The following is a 14,690-nucleotide window of genomic DNA, read 5'->3' as shown; positions in this document are numbered from 1 at the left end:
TGGCTTGTGTTATAAAAGCAACAAGGATATCAAATACACTAGCTATGGAGACAAGTATTTGCATTATGTGTAATCAAAGTCTTAATCTTGCCCTTTCATATTCTGTTTCATCTGTGTTTTACATTGCTTGTTTACTGCCCTAAGCACTAGAACTGTATTTTATTTTGTGATGCATCTCATATTATTTGCTTATTTTTTTCTTTCTTGTACGATTTGTTATTATATTCTGTGAAGCATCTTGTCACTTTGATGCTATAGAAATAAAGTGTTTGATTTAGTAGTAGTGGTATTATTATTATTATTATTATTATTATTATTATTATTATTATTATTATTATTATATGTTGGGTTATCATTTTTGAAGCTAATACCAGGAACTGCTTGTGTTTTTGTATTGATAAAATATTGTCAAACTGGAAATTTAATTAAGCAAGCTAGTCCTAAACTAATGCCATAATCAGTCATAAAAATTAGAATCATTAACTTTATGTTGTTTGACTTTTTGTCATGTGTGTAAACATTATAGTGGGGAAGCATGCAAAAGTGTTTCTCTGTCCTGAGGTCAAGATGAGGAAAGCTTCCATACTGTACCTCCAGCCACTAAACCAGATTCTCCCAGCTGTATTGCCACTCCAAACCCTCCCAGCTTGACTGGAGCAGAGTTTTCCTTCGAGGCCAACAGCACACAGTGAGGCTATAGAGAAAAGAAAGAGACAGCTTAAATAATGCATGAAATAAAACTTCAAATTTAGCTTAATGGTGCATATATTCAACCAGTTTAACAGGGACCATCCTTGTAAGCCCTAAATTATAATCAACTACTTAACTGCAACACATGCAAGTATGACTTATTCATCAAAAACATTTCTTTGCATCTACAGTAACTGTGCAAAGCATTGCTTTGCTCTTGCTGTGCAAAAGTGCAAAACCCCATATGTTCAATTGCTGGTTATTGAAGCTTGGTTTCACATTGACAAGACAACTTGCGTAAGTCTAACCACAATTTTATTATGATGCTGAATGAGACAAGAAACAGTTCCTGCCCCAGGATTTTGTCAGCACACAAGGGATAATAAGCGCTCAGTGAAATGTGTGATTTCTTTTTGGCGTTCAGAGAACTGCAGAGCACAGAGTGGAATTATATGTTCATGACAGCATACAGTAGAAGAGAAATTAAAAAAAGGTTCAAGAATTACTGACAGAGAGAGTAAGGTGAAAGTGGGGAGTGTTAGGTTTAGGGTTAGGGTTAGGGAACAAGAACAAGCAGCAGATTTCTATAGGATTAATATTGCAGGCGGAGGAGAGTAAGAAATATATGCTGTGTGTGTAAATAAAGCCATTTTACAGGATAGCATTAGTGGTTCATAAAGATAGAGATAAAGATGTTCAGAGGAACCTCTTGGAAGCATCACTCAACAGGAACCTTATAAAATAACTTACTTGATTTAATTATTAAAGTTTATTTAATATCATATTTGAACAGACCTTAACAGATCTTAAAACACTGATAAGACTCACCAAGACCAGAACAAAAGCTCTCAATTGATGTTTATAAGCTCTATCTGTCTCTGTCTGTCTACCTCAGAGATGCAGTTTAAAAAGCAAACTTTCTCCAGGAACAAGACTTAAATTCTAGGAGGGCAAGCTAAAAAACAAGCTTTTGGGAATGTAATCAATACTTAAGAGGGGGTTGGGGGTGACATACTGCACATTTATCATATGCAGACAAAACTAATGTAATTAATCTGTACATGCAGTATTGAAAACACCCCTACCTCTCTTAGAGGATTAAATTCTGTTTAAATAGAGTATTCTTGCAAATTTAAGTAATTTTAGATTGATGGGATAGTGTAGGAGAAGCACTGAGTGGACCTGCATGACAGATGAAGCCCACAAATAGGGTGAAAATGTGTGTGTTTGTGGTGGGCTCACTTCCTGTAATTTTTGTGCACTTTTCTCGTAAAAGGGGGCGTGGAGGATGTTGACTGAGGCGGTGCAAGATCTCAGAGATGCAATGATAGGGAGAGAGAGAAAACAAGAGGCAGAGACAAGAGGACAGGCAGACAAGAGCCCAGAAGAGTCCACAAAATACAGAAAGAGAGGACAAGGACTAATAGAACAAAAGAGTGAGGGCAGGCTGATTGCTGCAAGGAGGACGGGGAGGAGCAGGCACTCTGAAAAGGATGTGAGAAGAAAGAGAAGAGAAGAGGAGACCGCACGATACATGACTCATTCAAAGACTGGAGTGAAAGGTAAAGACGGCAAGACAAGACAAGAACTGTAGTTGTATAATACATCATTACATATGTAACTTAAGTTTTTAAACAAATTACAGTTTCATGGAGGAAAAACACACACTGGACTGCTGTACTCTCGCACCTCTCTGCACATTCCCAGATTTTTAAACTGAAGCTGTGCTCAATCTCCCACGGAAAGAATATTGATGGTGAGTGTTCTGCCTTAATTCAAACATCTGTGTGTAGCAGTCAGAGAGTGACTTTGCAAGAGTGTCCACGCATGAGCATGCACTCACGCTGCCTGGCTTTATTGTAAGACCATGGAAATGGACTTTATGCGTTAAATAGGCACAAAGAATTATACTAGTCATGTCTCAAGCTCCCACCAGTAAAATCTAAACCTGTGAGCTACAGACAGAACAAAACAGACTATGTACCTTCTGGAGCTCCTCTTTTGTAGGGTGCTCTACCTTTTTCACGGCATTACCTGAATTACTATAATTTTCATTCCACACTGAGTATTACATGTGTGACCTTTTAAACTACAACCCACATATTACTCATCTGTCTTTGCCTTAGTCATAAAATACACACGTGCAGTTTTACAGTCTGGGCATTTTAGTTTTTTGAAGTCTGTCTGCCTCTTTTTTTGTCTCCGTGAGAAACAATGAACTGACTCAACTTTTTTTTCCCCCTTCTTTCTCAGAGCCTGATGATTAACCGTCATACACGATGACCACTTCATCTTCTGCCTCTTATTTAACCTTTGCTCCACCAGCCTCTGCATCATCTAACTCCTCAATTCCCATCCCTCCTACATCTCTTGCCATTTCCACGTCATCCTTCGTCTCTGCCACCTCCCTCTCCCCTCCCTACTCTCTTTTCACCATCTCCACCTCCACCTCAAACCAGACTATACCATGTTCGTTTGATGACCCTCCCCTCCGTGTGCCACTTGCAGTCCTTTACTCCCTGTTCTTCATCTTTGGGCTCCTGGGTAACCTCTTTGCCCTGTGGGTATTCCTTTTTCTACATAAAAGCCGTAACTCTGTGCGGGTCTTCCTCATCAACTGCGCTGTGGCTGATCTGGTCCTGCTGGCGTGTTTGCCTTTCAGGGTTTTCTACCATGTTAATGGAAACAAATGGGTGCTGGGATCTGTGGCCTGCAAGATTGTTGGGAATCTGTTCTACATGAACATGTACATAAGCATTACATTGCTGGGGCTCATCAGCTTGGACAGATACTTGAGGATAAATGGGAAAGGCAGAGCGAGGAGAGGCATGAGGATGACGCTGTGGGGGCACAGTCGTCCATGGAGCTGGGTGGCATGCAGCGCTCTGTGGGGTCTGTCACTGGTGGCGCTGGTGCCCATGATCGCAATGGCAGAAGACAAAGAGAGCAGTGACAAATGCTTCCAGTATAAGCAGCGTAACAGCAAAGCTACAGGGAAAGCCTACTTCAATGCAGGGCTAGTGGCGTTGTTCTGGCTCGTCTTCACCATGCTGATGGTCTCCTATGCAAAGATCGCTTTGCAGTTGTTGAGGGTGTCAAGGGACAAGCCTGACCTTCCCAACGCACAGAGATATAAACGGACTGCCAAGAAGTCCTTCTTTGTCCTCTTCCTGTTCACCGTCTGCTTTGGGCCCTACCACGCCTTCCGACCCGTCTACATCTCAGCCCAGCTCAGCGGTAAGGAACCTTGTGACTACTTACACCGTGTGGATCGCACCAATGAGGTGATGCTGTTACTCTCTGCCTTCAATAGCTGTTTGGATCCTGTCATGTACTTCCTGTTATCTGGCTCAGTTCGCAAAACCGCCCTCAAAGCACTGGGGCACCACTTTGGCAACCGGCTTCTCTTCCTAAACGACGCAACATCTAACAGCTCAACTACAGAGTTCAGACGACCATCTGTGCCTATGGCCTTACCCAACACTCCCTCAGTCACCCCTAGAACAAGTATCTGTGTCATCAACTCCACCCTGCACCGTACAGGACTAACCACGGTTCCACCTGCAAGCCAACAGTGATGACAAATAATGTAAGCCTGAAGACTGGGGAAATACAAATTTGACATTTCTAACATGGCAATTCTCTGTTAAACGAACTAAGCATTTCTAAACAAATCGCCTACCATTGAAAAAATCATTGTGCTTTGTTTAAATACTTAGGTGTTCTTGCTGTGTTAGCTTCTGAACGTCAGTGCTTAGTGGGAATCGTTGTTTCAATTATCGTCAAATGTGAGTGTGAAAATAATGTGTGAGGTGATGCAGTCCAGTAACTACTGTGAGTACAGCTTTTCTAAGAGTACATGGCCTGTATTTCCCATCAGAGAGTGCGACATTGTTTCTAAAAGAAGTGTGTGTAATGTGTTTGTAATAATGGCTTAAGTATCTGATGAAAAATGTTAAGTACATTTTACTCTTTACTCTCTTTTGATGTCTATTTGAATTAAAAAAAAAGATGCTTTGACAGACAAAAATGCAGACCTATAAATGTGTTGTTTCTGTCAGCTTAACTTGGTCTGAGGTCCTCTTAGACTCTAATGTCTTGAATGTGTTAAAAAAAAAAAAAAAAAAAAACTACCCATCTATTGTTAGCATACACAAACAGCAACAGTAATGTGCAACTACTATTTAACCCCCGTTTGACCCAGCAGCACACACAGCTATTAGTTTAAACACTGAAAACAAGGCTGTGTTGATCCCTCTGGGGACTGGTGTGAGGATCAAAGGCCTGGTTCAGTACTGCTCCATCTGGTGGTGTTTGTCACCTGTGTTAGATGGCTAATCCTGTTGGAATCACTGTTTGATGTTAATCTGACTAAAAGAACACTTAAAGGACTTGCAGAGGGAGCATTTCACACGCGATTGAACTCAGCATGACGCACTGGCTTGCAAACTAGAGGGGCTTCCAGGTTTGTGAAAACACTGAACACACACCAAAAATGTGTTTCTGCTAAAAGACACACGAGAAGTTGATGCAAATCTTTACACAGCTGAAGAGAATTGTCAAAGGGGAAGTTGTGGTACAAAGCATTTTAACTATGGTTTTAAGCCTCAGTTAACTTGTGTACGTTAAGTGACACATTTGGTGATTTCAGTGGGACACACAGGAGAGATTCTCACCTTTACATCGCGATGAATCACATTGTTGTCATGGCAGTACCGAAGTGCCTCCAAAATCTGCCTCATGTAATGGCTGGATGGACAAAAAGCCGACACAGTCAGTTGGGAGATCATTTAGGGGATCTACCATCTTTTTCATTATTTTGAGCCTGTCAATGTTTAAAATGTTCTTTCCCTGACTGTATCCTACCTGGCCACTGCTTCGCTATACACAAACCCAGCATCAGCTCTCTTCACAATTTCAAAACACAGGTCGGCTCCATCCATACTGAGAAGAGTGAGAGAAAGAGGAAGAGAAGATCAGGGCTTAAAATAACGGTTAACATGAGAGCAGAGTAACTCTGCATAAATCTACAACCATCAGGGAGCAGTTTTATGACCTGCTGTCACTGGCATAAACACAGAGGCACTACATTTTCATTATAGCACTTTTCACCCAGAACAATCAATTAGGAAGCTTTCAGGAAGATACAGTTTTACAGCATGGAATCCACACAAAGAAAAACTAATTAAAAGGCGCAAAGTTGATTAAGGAAAATATATTTAAAACAAAGGCCAAGGGGAGGGGGAAAGGCAAAGAGCCGTTTCTCCAACGACTCCTCTGGATGTTAATCACCAATGGTTGGAGTACATTATTTTCTTTATCATTATTATTGTGCAATTAAGGAGGGCTGCAATCTAATAAGATCTGCAGGATTCAGATAAGATATACATGATTCTGTTAGTAGTTTGACTTGACAGGAGTTATCAACCAACTTATTTTATTCCAGACTAAAATTTAAAAAAACAATTTCCATCAAGCTCCTACTAAAAATGCATTTCTATAGATACATATAGGGCTATATATAACATAGATGTATACATATCCCAGTATTTATCTTTTTGAAAATACATTGTTTAACAGAACATTATCACTTGATATACAGACATACATTTTCAGACTTTGAAAACCAGAATCATGTCTTCTTACTGAGGGTTTATTTTGTCTGTAACCATTAAAATGAGTGGGCTGGTAGTGTTACCCATACAGTGCGAAATTACCAGCAGCAACCACCTGCCAACTGCTATCAAATTTAATCTGTGGCTTTGAGATTTGTCTACTTCAGAGCCACTTTAGCAGACCACCACACACACAAATGTACCTATGGACTGCTGGACTAATGGGCAGCTGTGATGGTGGATATGACAAGTGTTTCCTGTCCCAGTTAAGACCACAGTAAAAAGGATAGAAAATCAAACTGTATTAGGGTTTGAAATACATTGCTGCAGACAGACTCACAATTCAAAGACCATGTAGAGCATGCCATCAGAGCTGTAGGTCTCCAGCAGCTCCACGATGTGGGGGTGTTTCAGCATGTGGCAGATACTGGCCTCTCGTTTCAGATCTGGCAGGTAGAAATTAAGACAGGGTACAATAAGATATTGTTCACATTCAACAATTAGAATTCCAGCATAATTACAGTTCATCAGCAAGTTCTGAGGAGAGTTAATTCAACTTTATTTGAATTTGATAATAATTCAAGTTTAATTCCTATATTTTCATCATTCTATCATTAACAAGATGTAACAACAAGATGAGTCCATGCGATAGATACAGGGAACTTAATCCACTATTTAGAAGAGGATATGAACTGAAATGAAGAAAAACCTTTAAGCCACCAAACTAATTTTCCATTCACAATGTACTCAAATGGGCTCTGCCTGCTCATTGGCTGAAGAAACTTACATATTGTAAATCCTAATTTATCCACTGCACACTGAAACAATCTAACTGATTTATCCTTTTAATTTCTCTGTGCCAATAGAAGAGGCTCACAATGACATTTCATTGTGAGCTTCCTCTATTGGCTCATTCAAGGAAATGAGTGGCATTAGTCATTCCAGTGTTGTGCTCCAAATCTCCCTGTAGCAATATTTGTCATTTTCAAACCACTTACTTTGCTTTAGATGTATATGCTTTTAAATGTCAGCACTAAGGAACTGATGTGCCATTTTCCCCAAGCATAATTTACAGACCTACAAACCAAAAAGGTGGGAAGTTCCAATAACATTTTCTAGGGCTTAAAAAACTTTCCTGAAGATAATATTGTGGCAAAAAATAGTGTTAGAGACTTAACTGTGCAACCACATCCATAACAAGTGCAGTCTCAACACAATCAGAATTGTCATCTGATTTTTTTGAAAGGTGGAAAGTACTATGATGAAAAGGCAACAAACAAATACAAACATAATTTAGAAAACATCAGGGCACCCTTGGGTGAGGAAGAAAGACAGCTAATCTGCTGAGATGCTATTTAAACTTGGTTGGTGCTTTGTTAAATCACTTTGGGTCCCTTGGTGACAAGTTAAGGAGGAGATGAAAAGAGAAGCTGGCGCCCCAGCACACCACCCTCCTCCTTTCACATCTCAACCAACCTGCAGCACTTTAACTTCACCACTAGAGGGGGTTACATAGCATTTCATTTGCAGACACAGGGATTCCATTCTTTATAGACACTAAGCAAACAAAGTGTTGTTTTTTTTTTTCACAAGCTGTTTCACATGTTTGCACTCATTAACATCATCCACTCTCATTATCATCACATCCAGATCCACACTGCAAATACACGCACACCATGACTCTGTGGCATTTCTTGTCTTTACAGAGCCTCAATAAAAAGAGACAAAAATGACGGTAATGCACTGCTGAGACAAGTGGACGTGCTCTCTTTTCAAAGAGAAAGGAAACGCTCACTATTGAACAGGATGACCAACAACTGGCAAGACAAGCCACAGATGCAGATGCAGCCTACTGATAGACATAATGTGCTGTTGTTGAGCTCCTCACTCCATAAAAACCTAATTTACACACTCCACTCCCCATGTGCAAGTCCACTGATCTTTGTGCGAGTGTATGTGTGTGTGTGCTTGCTCATTGTGTCGTGACAGACCAGTATCATTATGCAACAGAGAGAAATGATGCTGTGTCCCCACTACAGAGGCCCCATTCTACTGTTCCTTTGCTTTCATTATTTCTCTCCTCTCCTCTTTACACTCGTCCTCAGCCCGTCTGATTGAGTATCTATTCTTTAACCTAACAATGCTGCCCACTGTCCACCATCGGACAGAGAGAGGCAGCCAGAGGCTGGGAAAGACTCTGAATGAAAGCAATGAAATTCACTGGGCCTATTCAAAATCAATTCTTACATCCAAGACCATCTTAAATAATTTCACTCAGCTAGAGGATCAGTTTGAGCAAAATTCTTTCATCCTCATGGCTTATAGGAATCACACTTAAGAGTCAAAAATGCTTGGTCATGCATGCATTCATTTTAGTTTGTCTAGGGTTAATATGTACCTTAGCTAAATGTACAATACGCATTTCACTAATAATAATGCAAATTACATTATAATATTTTTCTCTGATATTCAATGCTCATAGAGCTTTAATGTTGATTAATAATGCTCACTGGTTCACACTTTATATTAATCTTTATTATATTCTACCAGTCAAGACACTCATTTACTCCGCTCAATACTTCCAAATTCTTAATTACACCATTTATCATTGTTCCCTTACATGCTCACACACACACACACAGACATATTCATAGTTAACTGTGAATGCTTGTTACGCAGCTTGTAGCTGTTCTGTCTCCTTTTCACTTACATTTATGCTGACACAGATTCTTTCTTAATAAGCAAAGGTATGCAGTCTCAGGAAACCACTCTCCAAATCTGGCTGCACTCCAGTTCTCTATCTCAACAATTTGAGTGGGCCCCTGCTTATTTCTTAAAAATGTACTTTGTTCTAACCTGTGGTGAAACTTGCAGTATTTCTCTCTGTTCTGCACATGAATAGAAACTTAATACTGAGAACATTCAATGTGAGTGCCAATTTAGAATGATGTTTTTTCAAATATTCCAAATCTGCCATATTCTTACCATGGGCAACATGACAATTCAATAAGAATTAACAATACTGTCTGGGATACAGAATGATTGCTTGATAATACTTTTTTCACTTCACTCCATCAATTAAGTGCAATATGACCACTCTCACAGTGATGACAACACACTCAACGGAAAAAAAAAAAAAAAATGTTGTAGAGCTGAAATGACATGACTTACAACTAACCAATCAGCCTGCTGACAGAAAATTGATCAGTAAAATTTTAACTGAGCAAAATAGTAACTGTCCACACTTTTGAAAAAGCAAAAATATCAAAATGTCACTGGTTACAGCCTACCTACGGATGTGTTGCTTTTCTCCATTTTTTACATTTACAGACTGACTGTCTTTGGGTTTTGGACTGCCCTCACACTAGATCTAGAAACATGTGACAGGCATTTTGTCATTATTTTCTGACATTTTGGAGTAAATCAATGTATCAATGTACAAATGTATAATTAACAGACTAATCAATAATACAAATAATCATTATTCGTAGCTCTAAATATTTGCTAAGAAGGGTAAAAAATGCTCCAAAGTGTGCTGCTGTGACAAACATTTTTCTTTGACTCTATAAAGAGAACTATAAAGAAAAATATTCTGACAATTGACATGGACAGATGGATGCAGCAGGCAGAAGAGAATTAACATGTGGCTTATTTAAGCTGTGTGTTACATTTTTAAATCAAGTTGTGTATTTCTGTTTTATCTGTAAAAGACCATTAGGGCCTGAAAACCTTCAGATTAGCATAAAGAGCAAAGGCACACATTTTTACAAAGAAACGAACAGACTAGAAAAGCAGGGAGCTTTTCAGTTTTTACAAAGTATAACAATACATTATCATTGTTAATTTCTATGGTAGGAGTGCATCCAAAAGAATCACAAGCTCTACCCCATTACATATTTGAGGACTTCCACATCCTTCCAGACATTTCTGTCATCATGTATATTGTGGGCAAGCTTGCTTTTACCAGGCCTAGTGCTACTGACCAAAGGCGGATTATGCCAAACCGATTAAAATCTCCACGGTGTAATACTTTTCAGATTCATTCAACTTTTCAGGAGAATGCATTTAGTCTCAGCATAATAATAATATGACACTCGCAATTATGTGGAACAATGACTTTGTTTTGGGAAACACGGGTGTAAATCTCTACTTGTCCGTCTCTCCTCCCTTGGGTCATTTCCTTGTCTTGCTGTTATTGGCTACCAGACTAATCTCTGACTGGGGCATCACAGATGGCACACGGTGAATGCCAACATTAGCGCGCACGCACACACACACACACACACACACACACACACACACACAATCCTTCTCGCCATCTCTCTCTTACACACACATAGGCCTCAGCATGACAAAGCACAAATACACATGGTGAGAGATTGCATGTTTCTATATCTCGCTCAGACTCACTACAACAACCTTACCAACACACAAAGATCCATTCAAACACAAACAGGCAACAAATGTGGTTCCAACAGATTACTCATCCTGGTGTAGCATGTGTGACATTATGCCTCATTTATTTGTGTGTGAGAGTGCCATTGTACACTGTGTGTGTGCCTGGGTTTGATATCTGGCCAAACAGTTGGCTATTTGCAGATTATTCCAAACCATTCCTCAAGCAGAGCATTGATTTATATGTTTTTCAAATATGTCAGTAAGTCTGTTTGAAAGAAACACTTATTGAACTGTAACCACAGTTTGAACCAGGTCTGCAGTCTTTCTCACCTTCTGTGCTGAGGCCAGGGCTTGAGGTGAAGCTGGCCACATCGACGATCTTTACAGCAAACTGCTGGCCTGTGTCCCTGTTAATGCAGCGCCTCACCACACTGAAGGGACCCCTGCAACACACACACACACACACACACACACACACACACGAGTTAGTCACAGACGGCGACAAAAAACACATACACAAATATGGAACATGACTTTTCAGAGGAAAATGCCTCGATTCAGCTGACACACACACACACACAAGCCTAGTGCATTGGGCAGACAGAGCCATTTTTGAGAACAGGCATCATAGCCTCTATACTCGTGCCAATGGGAATTATAGAGTAGTGGCGGGCAGCACAGCTGTAAAAGCTAAAATAAAAGCTTTATTATAGAGACCTGAGCAAGGGTGGCCTGCCCTACAAGGTTATTTCAGGGAAAATGAGGTGCCAGATATTGTAAGGTTGTGTGCCCTGACAGAGTGCAGCTAACATGCAGAAACTATAAGGCATGTCTTTTCAGTTCTTGGATGCTTGGATGGGGGGGACATACAAGTCCAGTCATGACATAATCCAAACACTCCACTTAAAGTTTATGTCATGTTTGAGACTTCCGATACATTTTTTGTGTTTGTTTTTAACATGAAAATCAGCTCTGGTTCAATGATTTAAAGAGACAATTCCCAGTAATTAAAACCCCTTCCACTATTTTTAAAGCCCACACAGGGCACATGATATTAGATATGACTGACACTGTTCTGCCTTATATTCTTGACTGAGATAATAACAGGTGTAATCCCATAAAATGTTTTTGGATGAAGACATTTTCAGGCTTGTGGACAAGATGCTGATGTTGAAATATGTTTATCCATGAGGTGAAGTCAACCAGCAGAGGACACTGCCAAAAGTGTCAGTCATTTCATCATCTCAGTGTTTCCCATTGATATACCTTAGGGTTTAACCAATTTGTCAACACCCAAAGTGTTTGTTTTGCATTTATTTTAGAATACTGTGAAGACAGCAGATCCTGTTTTTAATTTCAATAACTGAAACTATGTGCTCAGATTGCTCCATTTTCTATTTAGACTTTCAATCTCAACATGGTAAATGGTAAAATCTCAACATCTCTCCCAATCTCATATAGTCATTGATTCGTTGCAAGCTAATGACAGACTGACAGACTAAACAGTCATTAGGTTAATCACTACTAGACCACCTATGGATTAACACACTGGTTTGTTGTTGGTAAATGCAACCCTGATCCTTCCTACGAGTATCTGCAGTCAAAGCCACACCGAGCGACACTCCTCGCCTGAACACACAGGTCAGGACCATGTAGAACCTATAATGCCTTGTACTTCATTAATCTTCCTGATGTATATGATAATTCTTTCTCATTATGCAAAAGCACTAGGTATGAGATTAAATGAGAAAAAAGTGGCATGAGAGGACACTAAAAGTCGAGACGTTTGCCCATGTTCTGTCTGCTAGCTCACTGATAGTTAGAGACACATACACACAAACGTGCATGCGCACACGCACACACGCACACGCACACGCACACGCACACACACACACACACACACACACACACACACACACACACACACACACACACACACACACCCCTGCCGTGCTACAGCTGTCTCAACATCTCGCAGGTCTACAATCCACAGAGGCAATGCTGCTGGAGACATACACACATATACAAACACACACAAACAATATAACTTATTTTGCTAAAGGAAAGCGGTGTTCATTAACAGGCAATGGTTTAACTGAATCAGCAAACGTGCCTGACGATGTGAGAATCGACTCAAACCAACATTAAAAGCTCTCCAGGTGAAGCAACAGAGCATGTTGTGAGACTGGGAGCTGCAGCTGATTTGCGCTAACATTTGTCTCTCACATCTGCTGTAATGTTTAGCCCATACAAACAAACAAACACAGGCAGCGTGCTCACGTTCTGGAGGGAGCTGTAAAACCCAGCACACTTCCCTAAAGAGTATGCAGGATTCCTGTTGATGATCTGACAACCCTGCTGACCTTTGCCCTCCTGAGTTGATGAGCTGTAGCAGCTGTATTTGCTATTAAAAAGAAACCCTCAGAGGTGTGGGGTGCTTCCTGAGATGGAGCAACACCCCCATTCAAGCCCTACAAAGGCCCCACACTTGTGTTTGACTGGTGAGGGTTTGGGAGAGTAAGGTTCGGAAGCTGCACCCAAGGGGATAGAATTGATGCAGTGTGGCTAAGGCCATCTTGGCACTGACCTAATGTGTGTCAATAAAACTCATTATCACCATTAAGCAATGAGGTGGGGTACAATGGACCTGCCAGATTTTACGCATCAACCCCATTTGTAATCTTGGCTGTCAATTCAAGGGAGCTGCATGGAGAATCAATTCCCGAATTGGGGCTGTTGACAATAGTATTGTCTTGCAAGTGAAAGGGGGTTGGGGGTGCCATTTAATTTAATAAATCAGAATGCAATTCATCTCATCATCTGGAACAGAAATAAATAAATGACTATTCACCCATGTGCAGTATCTACCATACAGACACTATAAAAGACCAAGTAAGTGTAAGTGAGAGAGAGAGTATGTGCATGTGTGTGAGGAAGTGGAGAGGCCGCATGCCATACTGACATCACTGCAGCTGTGCTGAGTGGGCTCATACAAAACGCCCACACATGGCTCACATCCGACAGCGGCAGTCATCAAACATTAGCCCAAAGTGGCACTCTTTACAGACTGCTCCTTGGCTCGCTGAGACTCTGTGCTCTATGGAAATCAAGGGCTGGATGTTAGGTGCATTCTTAACATCTATGCTGGCTACAAGCCAAATTTCCTCTCAGGTTTTCTCATTCCCAAATAGGGACAGGGCACATCTGTAGCTGTAACTCAACATCACCAGTGCTGCTCTCATGAGAGCATCTTTGCTGAAAGCAGCATTTTGCTCTTGTGCTGGAGCAATCATCTAGCATAATTCACTCTGTTAGTTTTCCCAAATATTGGGATTTGGGATGTTTGTTCACCTGCAAGATACAGAAACAATTTGTTTTTTTTTAAAGTTAACCACTTATCGTACATGTTATTGACTTCAATGCATATACATGACAAGGATCATTCTTTTTGACCAGGATGCATACATTTGCACACATTTTAATTCCAATGTCTGATTGATTGATTGATTGATTGATTGATTGATTGATTGATTGATTGATTGATTGATTGATTATTGTGCTACTATATTACTATAATGTCAGTGGCCTAATATTGACAAAATTACAATTATCACAATAACCTCTGAGAAGATATACTGTCCAGCAAACTATGACTATACAAGTGATATGATCTTATAGGCCTTGGTGTTGCCTATACAGGGCTGTCAACTGTCAGTTTATAAATTAAGATGGAGGCCTTTGCTTTGAAAAAGAAGAAAATCAGATAAAAAGAGATTCCAACAGAAGGCATCTAGGATAAGTGCTGTTCGCCCTGCTGCCCGAACTGAGCTCAAGTGCAAAGCTGTCAATTTAACAAGTTCAGCAAAGTTTAGTGCTGCTCAACTGGAGTCTGTGAATCTCTAAGCAACAATAATCTAGAGTGCTTCTGCTTCCTTATGCAAATTAGAGAATCAACCCTTTGAATATTAGCGGGGAAATTAGTATTCC

General features: G+C 40.3%; 2 protein-coding genes across 14 annotated transcripts in view; one reads left to right on the top strand and one right to left on the bottom strand.

Annotated features, from left to right (window-relative positions):
- Nucleotides 1–14,690, bottom strand: part of LOC119015035 (peripheral plasma membrane protein CASK-like) — a 47,285-nt gene that overhangs the window by 23,244 nt on the left and 9,351 nt on the right. For all 13 annotated transcript variants that reach the window (XM_037090601.1, XM_037090606.1, XM_037090609.1 and 10 more), the window contains exons 2-6: nucleotides 11,034–11,146; nucleotides 6,646–6,751; nucleotides 5,557–5,634; nucleotides 5,367–5,439; nucleotides 592–694 (exon numbers count right to left, since the gene is read on the bottom strand). In XM_037090601.1, the coding sequence (XP_036946496.1) occupies nucleotides 592–694; nucleotides 5,367–5,439; nucleotides 5,557–5,634; nucleotides 6,646–6,751; nucleotides 11,034–11,146 (473 nt within the window). The remainder of the gene's footprint in view (nucleotides 1–591; nucleotides 695–5,366; nucleotides 5,440–5,556; nucleotides 5,635–6,645; nucleotides 6,752–11,033; nucleotides 11,147–14,690) is intronic.
- Nucleotides 2,005–4,976, top strand: LOC119015036 (probable G-protein coupled receptor 34). Its single transcript, XM_037090612.1, has 3 exons — nucleotides 2,005–2,252; nucleotides 2,336–2,446; nucleotides 2,944–4,976. The coding sequence occupies exon 3, from the start codon at nucleotides 2,970–2,972 to the stop codon at nucleotides 4,266–4,268; it is 1,299 nt and encodes a 432-aa protein (XP_036946507.1). The 5' UTR covers nucleotides 2,005–2,252; nucleotides 2,336–2,446; nucleotides 2,944–2,969; the 3' UTR covers nucleotides 4,269–4,976.

Source organism: Acanthopagrus latus, chromosome 24, assembly GCF_904848185.1.
Source record: "Acanthopagrus latus isolate v.2019 chromosome 24, fAcaLat1.1, whole genome shotgun sequence".
NCBI classification, from domain to species: Eukaryota; Metazoa; Chordata; class Actinopteri; order Spariformes; family Sparidae; genus Acanthopagrus; species Acanthopagrus latus.
The sequence above is the reverse complement of the archived record's forward strand: the minus strand, read 5'-3'. Positions and strand labels throughout refer to the sequence as shown.